Source organism: Sphaeramia orbicularis, chromosome 17 (genome assembly GCF_902148855.1).
Source record: "Sphaeramia orbicularis chromosome 17, fSphaOr1.1, whole genome shotgun sequence".
Lineage (NCBI taxonomy): Eukaryota > Metazoa > Chordata > Actinopteri > Kurtiformes > Apogonidae > Sphaeramia > Sphaeramia orbicularis.
The window spans coordinates 28,047,981-28,065,121 of NC_043973.1; the positions used below are offsets into that span (position 1 = coordinate 28,047,981).

At 35.0% G+C, this 17,141-nt stretch overlaps 1 protein-coding gene across 1 annotated transcript; it reads left to right on the forward strand.

Annotated features, from left to right (window-relative positions):
• The first annotated feature begins 832 nt into the window (after positions 1-832).
• On the forward strand, positions 833-17,040 carry tmie (transmembrane inner ear). The gene is made up of 4 exons (XM_030160606.1): positions 833-979; positions 4,848-4,965; positions 6,788-6,937; positions 16,721-17,040. The coding sequence occupies exons 1-4, from the start codon at positions 869-871 to the stop codon at positions 17,038-17,040; spliced, it is 699 nt and encodes a 232-aa protein (XP_030016466.1). The 5' UTR covers positions 833-868.
• Positions 17,041-17,141: the final 101 nt, after the last annotated feature.

Here is a 17,141-nt window from a genome sequence, read left to right on the forward strand (position 1 = left end):
AATAAAAAAAGGAATGTGTCTGAAAACTGAATTATTCCAGCTTTATGAGCAACAGTGTAATTTGTTTTTAACAAAAAAATAGGGTAATAGCTATATTTTGGTGAGATAGTTTGATCTAGCTGCTTCAGATCTGTACTCGTGGCTCATTTGATTTCAAGGATTTGTACAAAAAACATCTTATTTTTGCGTATTTCAACCTGAAAAAATGACTTTTACTTTAAACCAGCTACTTTTCACCATTGTACTGGTTAAAAACATTAATCAATGGGAATAATTATCTTTTTTTTTTTTTTTTTTTTTTTTTTTTTAGTTCAGTCAGGTGCAGTGAAACCCTGAAATCCACAACAGCTTGTCTGCTCACTTTTTTTTTTTTTTTAACAGATTAGGTTGCGAGTCTGAGGTAATAAAAATGATGATGCTTTGCTGTCCTGCGCAGGTCATTCTCGTGGTTATCTGTACTGCCCATCCCCCATCACTGCTTGTTCTCAACAGGATGAGCTGACTGTAAACTACACCAGGTCTATTAATTAATTAATGCACCCTAACTGCAGGCTTGGCTCCCTCCATTGTAGAGGAGCAGTTTGGGGCTGTTTTCAGTGGTGATCGCCTGTTTGTCTGTGGGTTCATGCAGTGGGAAAAGGCAGAAGAGCTGGGGAGCAAACAACTGTGGATGGGAGGACGCAGCCAGCACCATAGTCACCATTAATCACCCAGGGCCATTGTGGTCCTGTCCTGTATACGGCGCCAGTGCAGCCAGGCAGGCAGACAGAGAGGAGGAGGAGGAGGAAGAGACGGAGAGGGAGAAGAAGAGGGAGAAGAAGAGGGAGAGAGGGGGCAGGGTGGCTGCAGGGAGAAAGAGGGGGAGAGAATGGTAGGGGATCTGCCTGTATGTCCTCCTCAGCTCCTGCTCCTGGGCTGGGGAGCAGTGCTGCTGTCTCTGTGTTTGTCCACCGTGTTCTCCCAGATCCCGGATCCTGAGGTAAGATCCGACTGTAGATCCACGTATCCTCAGGGCGAGGTGATGGGTGCAGGTGTTCGGCTGTTCATATGGCAGCTTTATGTGGATTGTATTTATTGTTTGGAGTTGTTGCGTTTTTACTGACGAGGAGTAAGAGAACAATTGTTGAAACCTGATCTATAGTAGTCTTGTGTAGAGCAGCAAAGCCACATGTGTTACAAACAGGACCAAAAGAAGGATCAAGCATGACTCAGCTGGCGTGACAAGAAATGTAGCTTTTACGTTAGGGAGAAGATGATGTTACTGTTGAAAACCAGTGAAATCACTTCAATTACTGTCAAACTACAATAGAATGTCTGAAGTATAGGCACTATACTTTCTGCAATGTAAAGAAATAAGACCAAATATACAAATACTATAATAACCCCACTGAAAACACAAGCTTTAATAACCTTAAAGTGTTTGATTGGTTATAGCTACACAAAACTAGCAATAATGCAGCAATTAAATGAGATGTGGAAAAATTCAGACATTAGAACATATAATATGACTCACATACATGAACTATCTTAAGTTATAGTTACGTTATATATTATATTTTGCACCTTAATACACAGAATAAGGAAGAAGATAAAGGGGCATCTTTACATTTAATAGGAGTAGTAGTGTTATGACACATGACATCGACACTGACCTTTGCTCTGCAGGAAACAAAGCAGTGTAGTGTTGGGTTATTTTAGAAAGCATGAGACACTTTCTTTAGCTGCTTGTGTGATGCATTCTGTGCTTTTAAAGGCAAGAAATGTGAGTTGGTGGCAGGAATATAATATAATATAATATAATATAATATAATATAATATAATATAATATAATATAATATAATATAATATAATATAATATAATATTACTTGTTTTTTATAAATAGCTGCAGACTCTGCAGGTGTCAGGCAGTTAAAGTGACATTAATTTAACAGAGCTACACAGTATCTTTATCCTCAGGTCAAACCAGTGCACATCAGAAAAATACAACATTCCACAACACAAACTATTCCTTTTTATCCAAAGAATGATGACCTGACACAAATTTAAGTATACAAGTAAAAAGGAGCAGCAAATTACAAATACTTATTCAATAACTTCATGTCTTAATGGCTTATTATCAAGAATACAGCCATGAACTGCATCCCACTGCTGATCATTCTAATTTTAGACGTTAATTCTTCGTAATCTTCTTTGTAACTACAACTACAACATCCCAAAAGGATTTTGCTAGAAAAAAAGCATGTTGCTGAAGAACCATCTAACAGAAGATAAAAACAAAACAAAACAAAACAAAACAAAACAAAAAACACGACATGTCTAATAAATTAGAATATTTAGTAGCAGTAGTAACAGAAAGCATATGAGGCCAGTATGCGTTTTACAGAGTTTACCTTTTTTGTCACTTTATTCAGAAAATGAGAGACTTATAGTTTACATCCTGATCTGGTTATTTGACATGTCCCTCAAGAGGGAAAGACTTAATGTTGGCTAATCAGTCTTCAAAGGAAAAATAAAAGGCTAGTATTTGGATGAGATGCTAAATATTCTCATTAAGGCTAATCCTTCAGTGGGAGCTGCATAAATACAAGCTCTACTTGTGTCCTTCATGGATAAAGGCCCTGAAGACATTTTATACAGTCACACTTTGTAGAGTGTCTCGCTGAGGTCAATCAGGTCTGACAAGCAGCAGAAACACACAATCTACAGTATTAACATCGACATGAACAATTAGTGATCAAAGAATCTTCTGAAAACCTTCACTGGTTTCTTAGGGTGTCACCAGTTCAAAAATAATCCAGGGTTACTGCTTGAAAAATTAACATTTTCATTTCATTTTTTATTCAGTTTTTTCCATTTCCCTTATCCTCCGCAGCCTTTATATTTCTCTATCCTCTTATTCACAGAAGCGTTTCCTATTTCACTACATAACAGTGTTATCTGTAAAAGGTGAAAATGCAATAAGTCTCCATTTTCCGATCCATTGCTTGCTGTAGAATTAAATATAGAATTTCTGAAACAACTTTATATAATCTATTTGAGTGATCATTACCAAGCAAACAGGGAAATATCCTCCAAATATGGCAATTAGGGAGCGGAGGTTTAGCAGAACCTGGCAAAATACCGATTGAAGACATTGACTGAACACAAAAATAAACTCTTGGTATGTTTATGAATTCCCAGTCTCAACTCTAGACAAGGCTGCAAAAGGTTGAAATATTGAGTATTTATTTGGACACTATTGATTCCACTGAAAGGTTAAAAACACTCATGAGCAGGCAGAGAAAATGCAGGAAAATTAGTAACAAAACATGGATAGTTGATTTTTTCATGCTGATTAGGGTTGTGGACTTCACTCTTTGGTCTTTTAAAATGTCAAATAAAATGGGATTTTATTTAACTGGTGATAAATTACACTTATTTATATTTTGCACTTTTTAATTGCCATTGTCAGTATTGTGCTTCATATTTTGCTAAACCCCCTTTTATTAGTCTTTGGTTAATTTATTTGTGTATTTGGACCCAAATAGTTCAAAAAGTTTGAATTTGAACCCTCCAGGTGCTGCAAAACTGTCTTTAAATTCATTTTGGCAAAAATCAAGTGGATTTCTACAACCTGTTTTAATTCCTGCTTAATTTGTTACGTCTATAACTAGTTACATTAAGACATTTGCACATATAAGGTCAAGACTTCTGACGAACATTTCTCCAAGTACGACATAACTGTTTGTCAGCAGCAGTGGTTGTAGCCCATACTGAAAATATGTCCAAACTTCGAGCCAATTACCTAAAATGTTCAGTTGTTGGTTCAACGAGACAGAACAGCACAGCCAACAACCTGGAAGGGGTGGGGTCATTTACATTTAAAGGGCTAGCGCTCAAAATGACCTTTCTGGTGTCATTACTCAGAAATAGGGTTGAAGATGGACCTGTGGAGTTGAATTAATGAAGAATTCAGACCCAAGCATAGCATTTACAGTTTATGTAGACCACAGGGAAATGTTTAAAAATACACAATTCCATCTTAAAAAGCAAAATATCACTCCTTTAAGAAAATGTCTACATTTTCATGTCCCTATTACAGTAGATTGGTCTGTATATGTACTGCCTTTATAATGAGGATTCAGAAAAACAGCAGATTGAATTAATCTCTAATACGTTTATTGAACCAATAAAGACCCAAACATCCATCACCGACCAAAACCATCTACTGATCTAAACTGTGTAAAACCTGCTGATCCACTAATCCAATCAATACATGCAAATAACTGGTGTAAAATACAGTTTGTCATCTTTTCATAATCAGATATGACCCATTTGGACATTAAGAAGCTCTCTAGTTACCGTGGAAACACCATCATCTTCTACAACATTGATTCACCAGGAAAACCCGTGGATTTTAATAAATGACAGTGGATGGAAATGCTTAGTTTATGTTCAGTTAATGATATATTTTACTGAAAAAGTCTTTTTTTCTGCAGTTTTTTCTGTTTTTGATATAATAACCCTCAACTTCAATTTGAGCTTATGTAAACATCTACATGATCAGTAAATGAAATACAGGAAAATATACTGATAAAATTCAAACCACAGAGGATAATATTATAAATAAATGGTGATAAATCACTTAAAAAAGGTTAAATAGAGAGAAAATTTCATTTGGGAACTGACACCAAAGTCACACTGGGTCTTTATGGGTTAAACTCATTTTCTTTTGAAGACTGGAAATACAAAGGTTGACTTCTTAGCCTTTCTAAGCTTTTTTTCCCCCTGCTGTTTTCTTTTTATAGGTTTGTTTGTGGTGGAGATAATCAGAAAATCAATGACTCCTCTTTTTTTCCTCCCACAGCTTTTACCTACAGATCCCCCAAAGAAGCCAGACCCTGTCAACTCAGAGACCGTTGTGTTCTGGGGGCTGCGGTTATGGCAGGTCATTGGTATCTTCGCAGTCTTTGCTTTAGCAGTTGGTCAGTACAAAAAATGGAATCACATTTGTTGTCATTATGTAAACCTGACTGTGGCAGCTCCCCTGAGGTCACACATGTGTGTCCATATATGTTAGCACAACATGACCGTCAGTCAAGCACCATTCGATCAATGGAGATGACACAGATATGATCTTTGGACAGACAAGGATTGATTCTGTGTTTCCAATGATCTGCTTTTCCTCCAAATCATTGCTTTTTTTCTCACTCCAAACATCAAACATTTTCCGATCTGTTTTGTAATTTAGTCATTATATATTTACGACATCATTATTTATTTACGATTAGATTATTAAACTGAAGGTTAAAGTTTACCATGTAATTTCACCTCCACTTTCTAGAATATAAACCTAAATATGAGAAGCTATAGTTTTGTTTTTGGTTTTTGTCATCAGTTATTGAAAAAAACACTAAGAAAATAAGAATACTTTTATATATTCTATTTCTGTGTTGATTAAACTGCACAGTAAAAAGGAAATCTGGAGTGAATTAATGCTTGAGTTTCGGAATATATGTAACATTTCTTTAATAAATGTGAATAAAGGTAGTTTTGATATATTTCAAGTCAATTTAAAGATATTTCAACCACTTATTGATTACATTTTTTGCAAATTTCAAAAGAAAGAAATCTAAAAATATAATATTGAATAAACTTGAATTATTAAATAGTAAAGAGATATATAAGTTTTACTTATTTGAACATAATTAATTATGTATAAGTATGTTGTAGCATTAGAAAACTACTCAATACAAACGTACATACAAAATAAAAATACATACACATAGTTTATTACATTGGTTTAATGGTTATTTTATTACAAAATAATTGAGGTTTCTGTGAAAACAAAACCAAACAAAAAGATTTATTATTACCTACTAATGTATTAAATGTACTGTATATAAATCTTATAAAAAGTGGTTTAATCAAATAGAGTTGAAATGAAAAAAAGCTGAGACTGAACATGTAAAATAAAATAACTCCTGCGCCTTTAATCATATTAATGTGGAGTTACTTTGTTTTTGTCTCACATGGACATTACGAGGCTCCATAATTTATGCAAACAGATGTTTGACTGTTTGCATTGCTTTAGTTGGTAATATAATTCTTTTCAGACGTGTACATAGTTGGTTAATTGAATATGAATAAATACCCTAAAAAAACACCTTCAACAATAATAAAACTAAAGTGCCTCAAATTGATAAAGATTAGATGTAGAGAAAAAAGTTACCTGCAAAACAGTGACATTCTTCAGTATTCACTGTAAAACCCTAATTTTTAGCTTTAATATCAGACAATGATCTATTTTTCTGAAAGAAGTTGTTGAAACCTCTGCACAACTGATGCAGACAGACAGAAAACGACAGAAAAACAGAAAAAATACAAGAAAAGTAAGGGTCTGAAACACTGCTCTGGGTGTTTGAGAGTTAATAAACCTTAGCAACAAAATAATAAGGTTGGAATAATTTTGTTTTCAGACACATTCTTCTTTTTATTCCTTTTATACACATTAGTACAATGATTACATACTGAGTCCTAGTTCCGCTTTATCTGTAAAGAATAAATCACATTGTCACAATCATTTCATGAGAAGAGGTAAAAGTATTTTAATGCAACGTTATGGACAACAATGTATAATCTAAATAAATGCTACCAACAACCTCATAAAAACACATTTTGAAAAATATTTCAAACTTCATGTCTACTCAAAAATGTACAGTATTTCAATAACTTTGCTGTCATAGGGACACATAACACAGCAGCTGAAGGCCAAATAAACTTCTTGTTTCTCCCCTTCTTTCACAGTTATCACCTTGTGTTGCATATTTAAATGTCGAATCCCAAGAACAAAAAAGGAAATTGAAGCAAGGCATGCGCAGAGAGAGGCTGCCAAGAAATACGCCAACACTTTAGAGACAGTGCCACCTCTCAATGAGCTGACAGAGATCCCTGGTTGTAAGTACATCTGTGTTAACCTTCCAGTATTGATGTTACTTCACTGAACCAGCTCTATGACTGGTGTTGACGGTGATGAACTATTGAATTGTTTCACATTTTCACATTTTCACATGTGGTATAGCTCTTTTGAAAAGGAGAACTGAACTAAACCAGTCCAGTCCAGTTGAACTGAGAAGAACTACCAAGAACTACATACAGGGTGGGGAAGCAAAATTTACAATATTTTGAGGCAGGGATTGAAAGACAGTGTATGACCAATTAGTTTATTGAAAGTCATGAGAATTTATTTGCCACAAGAAAATGTACATAATAGAAAATGTTTTTATTCTATGTGTCCTCCTTCTTTCTCAATAACTGCCTTCACACGCTTCCTGAAACTTGCACAAGTGTTCCTCAAATATTCGGGTGACAACTTCTCCCATTCTTCTTTAATAGTATCTTCCAGACTTTCTCGTAATAGTTTTGCTCATAGTCATTCTCTTCTTTACATTATAAACAGTCTTTATGGACACTCCAACTATTTTGGAAATCTCCTTTGGTGTGTCGAGTGCATTCAGCAAATCACACACTCTTTGACGTTTGCTTTCCTGATTACTCATATGGGCAAAAGTTTCTGAAAAAGTATGGATAATAGTGTTAGGTATGATTATGACATCAATATATGTTTGGTTTCAAAACAACTGACATAGTGCCTGCTGAGAAAAAACAACTAAATGTTCATTGTAAATTTTGCTTCCCCACCCTGTATATACATATTATTTATATTGGCACAAAGTTGTACATGATGTTGATACTCATATGATATGGGGGATTGACTGCTGAATAGTCTGATGGCTGTGGGAAGAAATGAATGCAAGCTTTTTTTAACTTCACAAAACTGACTGATCTTGTTTCCTCTCCTCTCCTCTCCTCTCCTCTCCTCTCCTCTCCTCTCCTCTCCTCTCCTCTCCTCTCCTCTCCTCTCCTCTCCTCTCCTCTCCTCTCCTCTCCTCTCCTCTCCTCTCCTCTCCTCTCCTCTCCTCTCCTCTCCTCTCCTCTCCTCTCCTCTCCTCTCCTCTCCTCTCCTCTCCTCTCTCTTTTTTATCCTTCCTTTTCAGCCTCTCCAGATGCTTCTTCTTCTGCAGTTCAGACAGTCTCTGAGCAGGTTCAAACACAAAGTTCCATCACCAGCCAGAATTCAGTAGTTAGGGTCAGCGAAGACCACCCCAGCTCCCTCACTTTGCCAGAGACCGGATGATTTTGCAGCTCCTCTTTTTTCTCCCCTCTACTCTCATCTTCCATCAGATGCTCCTCTTGGCTGAATCTCTGTAAAATTAGAGTTTATTCATCGATTCCCAGTTTATGCCTCTACCATTCACCTGTTCTGCACTGAATAATGTGTTTGGTTTTCCTCTGAAGCACACGATATAAGTGGGGTTTAACATAAATATCATGTGCTGCAACACGACTACTGACGTATGAATATAAAATATAGCACAGTTGTATTTGCCTTGTAGTAGCTAAACTTTTATTACAGCTACAAAAAACAGATGACGTATTATTATAAATCATGTTTTTAGAATTTCTTTTAGACAGCCATAGTTTTTTAAATCTGCTTTTGTATTATGTGGAATTAGCCTTACATGTCCTACAGTTATATAAATAGTTATATAATTGCCTCACGCACATTTGCATGATACTGACAATAGCACATGACAGAAGTTGCTGTTACTTTAAGCAGTGAAATGATGTTGCATGCAGAATGCCTCATGTCAGGTTATGCTCTGTTTGTCTTTTCCCTACCTGCCTGTTTGCTCACAGCAAAGATTAGTTGAGATTAGCACTGAATAAAGCAAATTCTTGTTGTGAGTGATACTGAGAGTGGTCTCAGAGGTGATTAAACATTATCCTTTTTACATCTTCTTCCTCTCAGGAATTTAATAAACCATCCTTGCTAAGTCTAAGCCCTCACAGCTTGTTAGCGGTGACTTTTTCAGGTTAAGAACGGTGACAAATAGGAACTGACATATGTCTTGTCCTGTTCCCCTCATTGATACATTATGCGTTCATGTGCACAAATATATTCATTGGTTTTTGTGGAATTAATTACAGAAGGGAAAGCACTGAGCTGTCGATAAGTTTTTCTTGCTTGATGATTGTGTCAAATAAGATCTGCATTAGAGAGGAAAAATCCTATGGGGAGGGCATCCATATCTCTGCAATCTCTATTGTCATCATGGAGAGTTAATTTCACTCTGCTTTCAACTAAATCCTCTTCCGTGACCATATAACTAATTAACCATGCTGGATGTGGGGCTTACCGGGGTGCTTTACTGTGAGTATGAACAGATATTTATATTTATCTGCTAAAAACATCCCGTTATCTAATTTTGATCTTTGGATTAAATGTGACAGCACGACATGAATGTATGGGCTACTACTCAAAATATATTTCCACTTAATTCATATTTCACTGTATATCAGATTAATAAATTAATATCACTTGCTGCTAAATAATGAGAGTTGTTTAAAATGAAATGTAAATAAAAATAGGGACATTTTAAATAATACAAAATAGGCCATGGTTTAGTTATGCAACACTAGAGTTTAATTTTCAGAGCAACTATATATACTGTTGCTCATAAAGATGAAATAATCTTGTTTTCAGACACATTCCTCCTTTCATTCCTATTTATACACATCAGTAATCATCTTTAACCTGTGGCAATGATCCCAGTTACACTTTATCTATCAAGAATAAATCACTTTCTTCCAAGTATAAATATTTTATTTCAACTTCACGGACAATAGCAAATTTTTCTACATAATGTAGCAGCTAATGAATAGTTTAAACACATACTTTTTCCTGTACTTACTCTTATCCTGCATAAAAACATGGGATGTACATTCAGTGACAAGAAAATATATGAGTGCTTCCATGAGACTGGGTTTATTTTGGTATCTAGCACTTTGTCAGCTTTTTAGACCCAATAATAGAAGAGAAATTTAGACATATTTCCCCCCAGGATGTACCTAATGATGACCTCAGATAAATGCAAAAAAAATTATACTCTCGCTCTGAGCCATCCCAAAATTAATGAATTTTTAATGGCATATTGGGGCCAAAAATAGGTCCAAAATTGGGACAGGAAAAGCTACCTAGGTGTCAGTGCATTTGATTTAGAAAACATGGCTTAAAATGGTCTTATATACCTCTATAAATAAAGACACTGTGCTAAATTTGATGATCCTAGCGGTTTTTCTAATCCAGACATATGGGTTTTTCATGAATCTCAGTCTCATTCTAGGTTTCGTGTGTAACCCATCGTGTCCCCTTGCATTACATACAGAACCTGCCCATTTAAATACAATAATTCACAAGTGATTTTGCAACAGCGGCCATTTTTATGAAACACTCCGCCTTGCATAATTACTTTGATTCCCAAAATGCACCTGTGAGAGACTAATTTTTGTGTCTTTTTCACCATGTTACAAGCTGATTTTTTTTTTTTTTTAATAATGATAATCCAAAATTATTTACAGAAAAAACATGTTTTACCTGAAAAATTGTTTTTCTTTTATCTCAGTAAATGTTTATTTTTAAAATAGACCCAAAGTGCTTCTAAGCTTGCTTCATAACATTAGTCTACATCTGGTTTGAATTTTTAGCCCCTCTGTCCTGTTTTTAAGGACCAGTTTCATAGACGCACCCATATGTGTTCTCTAATGTAAAGTTGTTGTTTAAGCAATTGAAGTTTGATGTTTTTGCTACAAATTTTAACATAAAAAATAACATATCTGACTTCCTTTGCATCTCCATTTACACATACTTTTGGCGTTTTTAAGAGTAATTGAGAACATGAGAACAAAAGAAAAGCCATGGGGGAGTTTTGTTATACACAATGGTAAGCAAGAGTTTTGTTAGTTTCACAGCTAATATCTGCTGCAAACACACTGAAAGAACACACATGAAAGAACAAAAGCTGTTGTATTCAGTCATATCATCTCTTCTGTCCCATATCAGCACTGGTAAACACTCAATAAAACACAGGTGGAGTGAAAAAGATATTGCTCAGACCTGCTGCATCGACCGCAGATTGCATAATTCCAGACCTCTGTGTGTCACCGGTGGGTTAGAGCTGTTGTTTTTTACATCACACATCTGTCCCCTATAGCTCTGACCGGCCAGTGTATGTGAGGATAGGGTCGTCTAAGGTTCAGAGCTCACCGACTGATGAGTGACGGGCTTGCGAGAAGGAATTTGGTCTGGTTACAAGGCACGTTCTGAACCTGAGTGAAAGATATATGCTCATTTTAACAAAACAGCCTCGACTCAGCTAGACAGTTTCTGGCTGCAGGAATCTGAATTACATTGTCTGCCTGAACTGCTGTCTTTTTTTTCTTTTCTTAAATGTCAGAATGCCAAACTACAGCATGCCCTTAAGTTTTATAAAAAAAAAAAAAAAAAAAAGTACTTGTTGACCTTCGACTTTAAATGATGGTGTTAGGTTCAAGACCTTTTCTCGACAACAATGTTCACCTTTATTTATTTTGTTTTATTTTATTTTTTTAATGCCACCACACACAATATCAAAACACATGACCAAAATACAACAGGGTCTGATCAAGCAAAAGTGAATATCAACATGAAAAAGTTAATTTGCACACATCATTTATCAAATGGGCTCATTTTTAGCTAAAGATCTCTATTTATAGAACTGTTATCCTTTTTAAAATACCACTTGTAGAAAAAAGTTACAACTAATTTTATCGTTTGTACTTTTTACACCATAGCCATGACATAAAAATATAGCTGGAATTTGACTCAAAAAATTATATCTAAAAAATTTGAAAATGTATTCAATCTATCACATTTAAAAAGACTATCTGTGAACTGTCACTGAGAAATCACTCTTTATTTGTAATTTACCTACATCAGTATGCGTTAATCCCACAAATGTAATGACTCCCACAAAAGTAATAAACCACAAACTATTTAATTATTTATTGATTTATTTGTGCTTTGTTTTATTTTATTTTTTTCTCTTAATAGTGGGTGGGAGGGGATAATGGTTAATGTTCTGTATGCACAGCCTCACTACTTCCTGAACTTCAGGTGGGTCCTTTATTTCCTGTCTGTCATTATTGGACACACTGATTAATCCAGGTGTGCCTAACTAATCACTTGTCACAACAAGAAGTAGCTTCCATCAGTATCAGTGTGTCCAATCATGAAAGACAGGAAATAAAGGAGCCACCTGAAGTTCAGGAAGTAGTGGGGGTGTGCATAGAGAACATTACGGTTCATTCATAGAAGCCGTTCTGGCTTCTTGTATGAGACAACTTCCTATTACCTTTCAACTAAAACACCTGGAAACATTGTACATGTCAGATATCGCTATGTGTGTATGAAAAATCCAATAAAAAGATTTATTTAAAAAAACAAAAAAAACATCCCCATAAATGTAATAACAGTTGCCTACTACAAACGTAATACATAATTTTCCCCAAACCTAATAATTATTACTTTTGTGGGGATTTATTACATTTGTGGGAGGGTAGAAATCTTCAGTTTCCAAAATTGTAATAACTTCCCACAAAATAGTATATCACATACATTTAAATAATGCATGCATGAATATTCATTCATCTTTCTTTTTCTTCCCATTTATTCTTGTCCTTTGGATACTTGCCTTTTTAGGATGATCAAATGTTGCAGTTATACCACGTGGTACTAATTGCAGATTAATAGGTGTTTAATTACAAATACAAGTGGAAGAACAAAACAGAATGAGCAAAACTGTTGAAAAGGTTTTATTATAAAAGCTTCAGTACGAACTGGATATGATTTATTCTCATTAAGTATAATAGAAGCCTATGTTTGAACCATGTAAATAAAATATATCTGGATAAGATTATGATAACAATGGAGAGGGTAGGAGCACGCTGTGGGAAAATACAGATATTGTTTCTGGAACAGTTATTACATTTGTGGGATTATTATGTTAAAATCTGCAAATTTTTATTACATTTGTGGTTTATTACGTTTGTGGGGTTAACAAGCATGGACCACCACAAGTTGTAAATAACACTGTGTTAGTATTAAATCCATTAAATAAAGTATTGGGATTCTATCTGGCTTGTTGTTTTGAAAAATAAGTCAACATTTTGTGTGATGCATACAATGGTAAAGAGTCATCCACGTGTTACTATGGCAACTTGTCCACGTGTTACCACATTTTCATGTCAATAAAACTGAGAATTTTCAATAGTTTACTCCAAAATGTATTTTCAGCATAGTTGAACACAATATCTAAAAGGTTTTGTCCTACTTGATATCAATTTCTGTCGAGAACTTCATGTTTTGAATGTTTGCGTAAAACTTAAAAAATGTATGTATGTTTCAAGTCCACGTGTTACCAAGCAGTAATTAGATATTTATCACCTGAAAATATTATCTCCCCAAATTTTGTTGTACATAATGGACCCATAAGGACCCAGTGCTACTTATGTGGCAGTTCCAAAATAGTTATTTCTCTATATTTAACTTTTCTTATGTGATTGATCATCATTTATTATAATATTATCCTCTGCATTTTGTGTTTTTTTCAGTGAATATGTGGCATTTTCCTCTATTTAACTGACTGAACATGTAGATGTTCATATATATATATATATATATATATATATATATATATATATATATATATATATAAAATTTTATTTATTTATTTTTTAACCCATAAAGACCCAGTGCTACTTTTGTGTGCATTCCCAAATGAAATTTTCTCTATATCTAACCTTTCTTAAGTGATTTTTCACCATTTATTATATTATCCTCTGTATTTTGCATTTTATCAGTATAAATCAGATATGTTCCTGTATTTCATTTACTGACCATGAAAATGCTCTAAAAGTTCGGATTAAAGTTGAGGGTTATTACATCAGAAACAGAGAAAACTGAAGAAAAAGTGACTTTTTTGGTAAACACATCATTAACTGAACATAAAAACAAGTGTCTCCATCCACTGTCAGTGATCAAACTCCATGGGTGTTACTGCTGAATCAATGTTGTAGAAGATGACAGTGTTTCCATGGTAACTACGGAGCCTCTGAACGCCCAAATGGATCATATCTGAGGACCATGAAAAAATGATAAACTGCATTTTACACCAATATTTACATGTATTGATAGGATTAGTGGATCAATAAGTATTCAACATTTTAGATCAGTAGATGCTATCGGTCGCTGGTGGCTGTTTGGATCTTTATGGGTCAAAGTGCTTATAAATACCTACTCAAATATGTATAATACATGCATATAAGTTACTCTGCTTACATGACAGAGACTGACGAACACAGAATGTGTCCCCGTGTGACAGCTTGATCGGACCCTACAGTGCTAAAACTGGAATAGTAGGAGCCTCAATTGCGTTAAATAGAGTTTTTGTTGTAGCTAAAATAATAACAAACTAACTGTATATGCTACTGATGCATATTTTCTCCAGCTGCAGAAGGAACAAGAAGAAAAAAGCCAAATAAAGGAAAAGAAGAACTGCGTAAGCAAACAAAAGCCATTTTTAGACTTTAACCACAACACAAAGAAACCTATTCACAAACATTCTGATGGTTGGTTGATTGTTTTAAGTCAACTGGATTCAACCAACGCAGTAAAACACAGGACCAAAATAATCTCAGGCTTTCACTCTGACCCCCCCCCTTTGGCAACTTCTGCACAAACACAAGCACGCACCAACATTTGGTTTGTGTTTGTCATTTGGTTTCTTGGCCTTCGTTTGTGTATCTTGTGTCTCTGAAGCGTTTGTGGAGCACAGGGAAATGTTTGCTTTGCTACTGGAAAAACATAAAAAAAACTCATAGTGACAAGGCTCCTCTTGGTTCAACGAGAGTTTCCTTTGAGCAATTTTCACAGTTTTTAAACAATACTTGGCGAAGTGTGAAATCAATCTGCTGTCTATGTGAACTTCAGGTGTAATCAGTTAAATCTTGCCAGAGGCTGTTACTGTACATGTTGTGGCAGTGTGCTGTAGACCCTTTTTTGTACTCTTGAAAGCTCTCAATCAGTGAAAGTGTAATGCCATGATTGCAGCAATGACATTCTTCTGGAAGGTTTAATTTCCTTCTAACACAAAGACATGTTTAACCCTTTTACTCCTGAGCCTAAAATGCTCTGTCTGGACTGTTTCTTTTTGCTTATTTTGACTGTAAAAAGGTCAGAAAATATGCTGCGAGCAAACTCCTTTTGCCCATTTTTTCAGAACGCTTAGAACTTTCAGTATCTAGCTGTCATTTACAATTTACTGCATGTTTTAATAGTTTGAAATGAAGAAAAACACAAAAGCAGAATTTGATTTTTGGGTTTTAGTAGAGAAAAAAGGCTGATATTAGTATTTGGCTTCCTCAGGGTTCCCACAGGTTTCTACATGTGCAATTTAAAACATCTTAAGACTACTTGGAACAGAATTTAACAACTATTTCTCTGCCAAGTCATTTCTTACTGGCGGCTGCAAAGGTAGAGACAACTAGTTCCTAATTTCAATATAAATTGTCGGGTTGGAACAGGTGGAACTGACTTGACTAACATTACTTTCTTTGCGGCTTGAACATTTCCCAGACACATTTAAACACATTTATGGCAACACAACTTAAGACCTACCATATATAATTTAATCCCTTTTAAAGACTTTTTTAAGGTAATAAATGCAGATTTGTAAATTCAAAATTTTAAGACTTTTTACTGTGCTTTCTGAGGCAGATTTAGTGATATCTGCATCAAAGCAAGGTTATAATAGTTTTGGTTTTTTCATTATAGTTTAGTTTTATTTAGTTTTGACTTTTTTTCTCTAATTCAGTTTTAATTAGTTTTTAGAGCAGGTTTGCTGGTTTTTATTAGTTTTCATTATTTTCTAAATGTTTAATTTTAGTTTAGTTTTAGTTTCTTTATATCTTTTCTCTTCTTCGCCGTCGTACTCAAATAAATCCCAGACAGGACTCTGCTGCTTTCTCCCAACTTTAGTCTCCATGTTTCCAGGTAGAGAGGGGACGAGAAGACGACTCGAAACAACAAATGACAAGTGGTGGACTGTTAAATATCATATGGTGCCACCAGCTAAAATTACTTGAGGGAAATAAATTGATTTTATATCAATCTGACATTGAGAAAGATGAAAACAAAGGGAATTTTATCCATAATTTTTATCTGTTTTAGTTAGTTTTGTAAGCACACAATACAGTTTCAGTTAGTTATCACTTTTTTCTTTTAAGTATAGTTTTTATTTATTTCAGTGGATGAAAATTTTTTTACTATTCTAGTTTTCATCATTTTGTTAGTTTTCGTTAATGCTAATAACTTTGCATCAAAGAAAACATAATGAATATTTTATGGTATAATTGTGCTTGCTATCTATGCAGCATCTCTCAAAATCTAATACCCCTGCCCCCTCGCCAGTGACTTGCTTGATTGTGTCCGTCTTCATGGTGACACAACCTGATGAATAATTAAAAACACACAAAGACTGTGGTCTCCAGGACTATAATCTTTTGCTCTTCATTTTTTCTGCTCAGAAAGCACTTCAAACAATCCCATTAAAAGAATAAGTGGACCGTGGTTATTATAACAGATAGAAACAGATGTGCCTCCATTACATGCAACCTACTTAGCGTGGCATTCTGTTGGATTAAATTCTGCCTCCAATTACTGTATAGAGGCAGGACCCTGATGCTACCTGATGCTTCTGTGTGACCTTTAACCTGCTTTTTCTTTTTCTCATTTTCCTTTAGCTGCAAAGGCAGAAGAGACTGAGGAGGTATCGACAGTGTCTGGGAAAGTGGATGGTGAGAAAGGAGAGAAGAAAGCCAAGGAAGGCAAGAAAGAGGGGAAGGGTGCCAAAGAAGGGAAAGGAGATGAAAAAGAAGCATCAACAAAGAAGAAGGGTGAAAAGGGTGAAAAAGGCGAAAAAGGTGAAAAAGGTGAAAAGGGATCATCGAAGAAAGAAGGCGGCGAGGGAAAAGGGAAGAAAGGAGGAGGAGACAAAGGGGAGAAAGGGGAAAAAGGAGGCAAAGGAGGGGCTAAAGGGGGAGCCAAAAAATCTCAGAAGTGACCTCTGCCTTCCATGGACTAACACAGATAAAGAGACTTTACTATTTTTCATTAGAAGCAATTTCAGAGCTATTTTTTTTTTTTTTTTCTAAAATGATATTT

Excerpts from the sequence above, each read along its gene's own strand:
- tmie (XM_030160606.1), top strand. The coding sequence starts at position 869 with ATGGTAGGGGATCTGCCTGTATGTCCTCCTCAGCTCCTGCTCCTGGGC. Across the intron at positions 980-4,847 it reads CCCAGATCCCGGATCCTGAG|CTTTTACCTACAGATCCCCC; the intron begins GTAAGATCCGAC and ends TTCCTCCCACAG. Across the intron at positions 6,938-16,720 it reads GCTGACAGAGATCCCTGGTT|CTGCAAAGGCAGAAGAGACT; the intron begins GTAAGTACATCT and ends ATTTTCCTTTAG.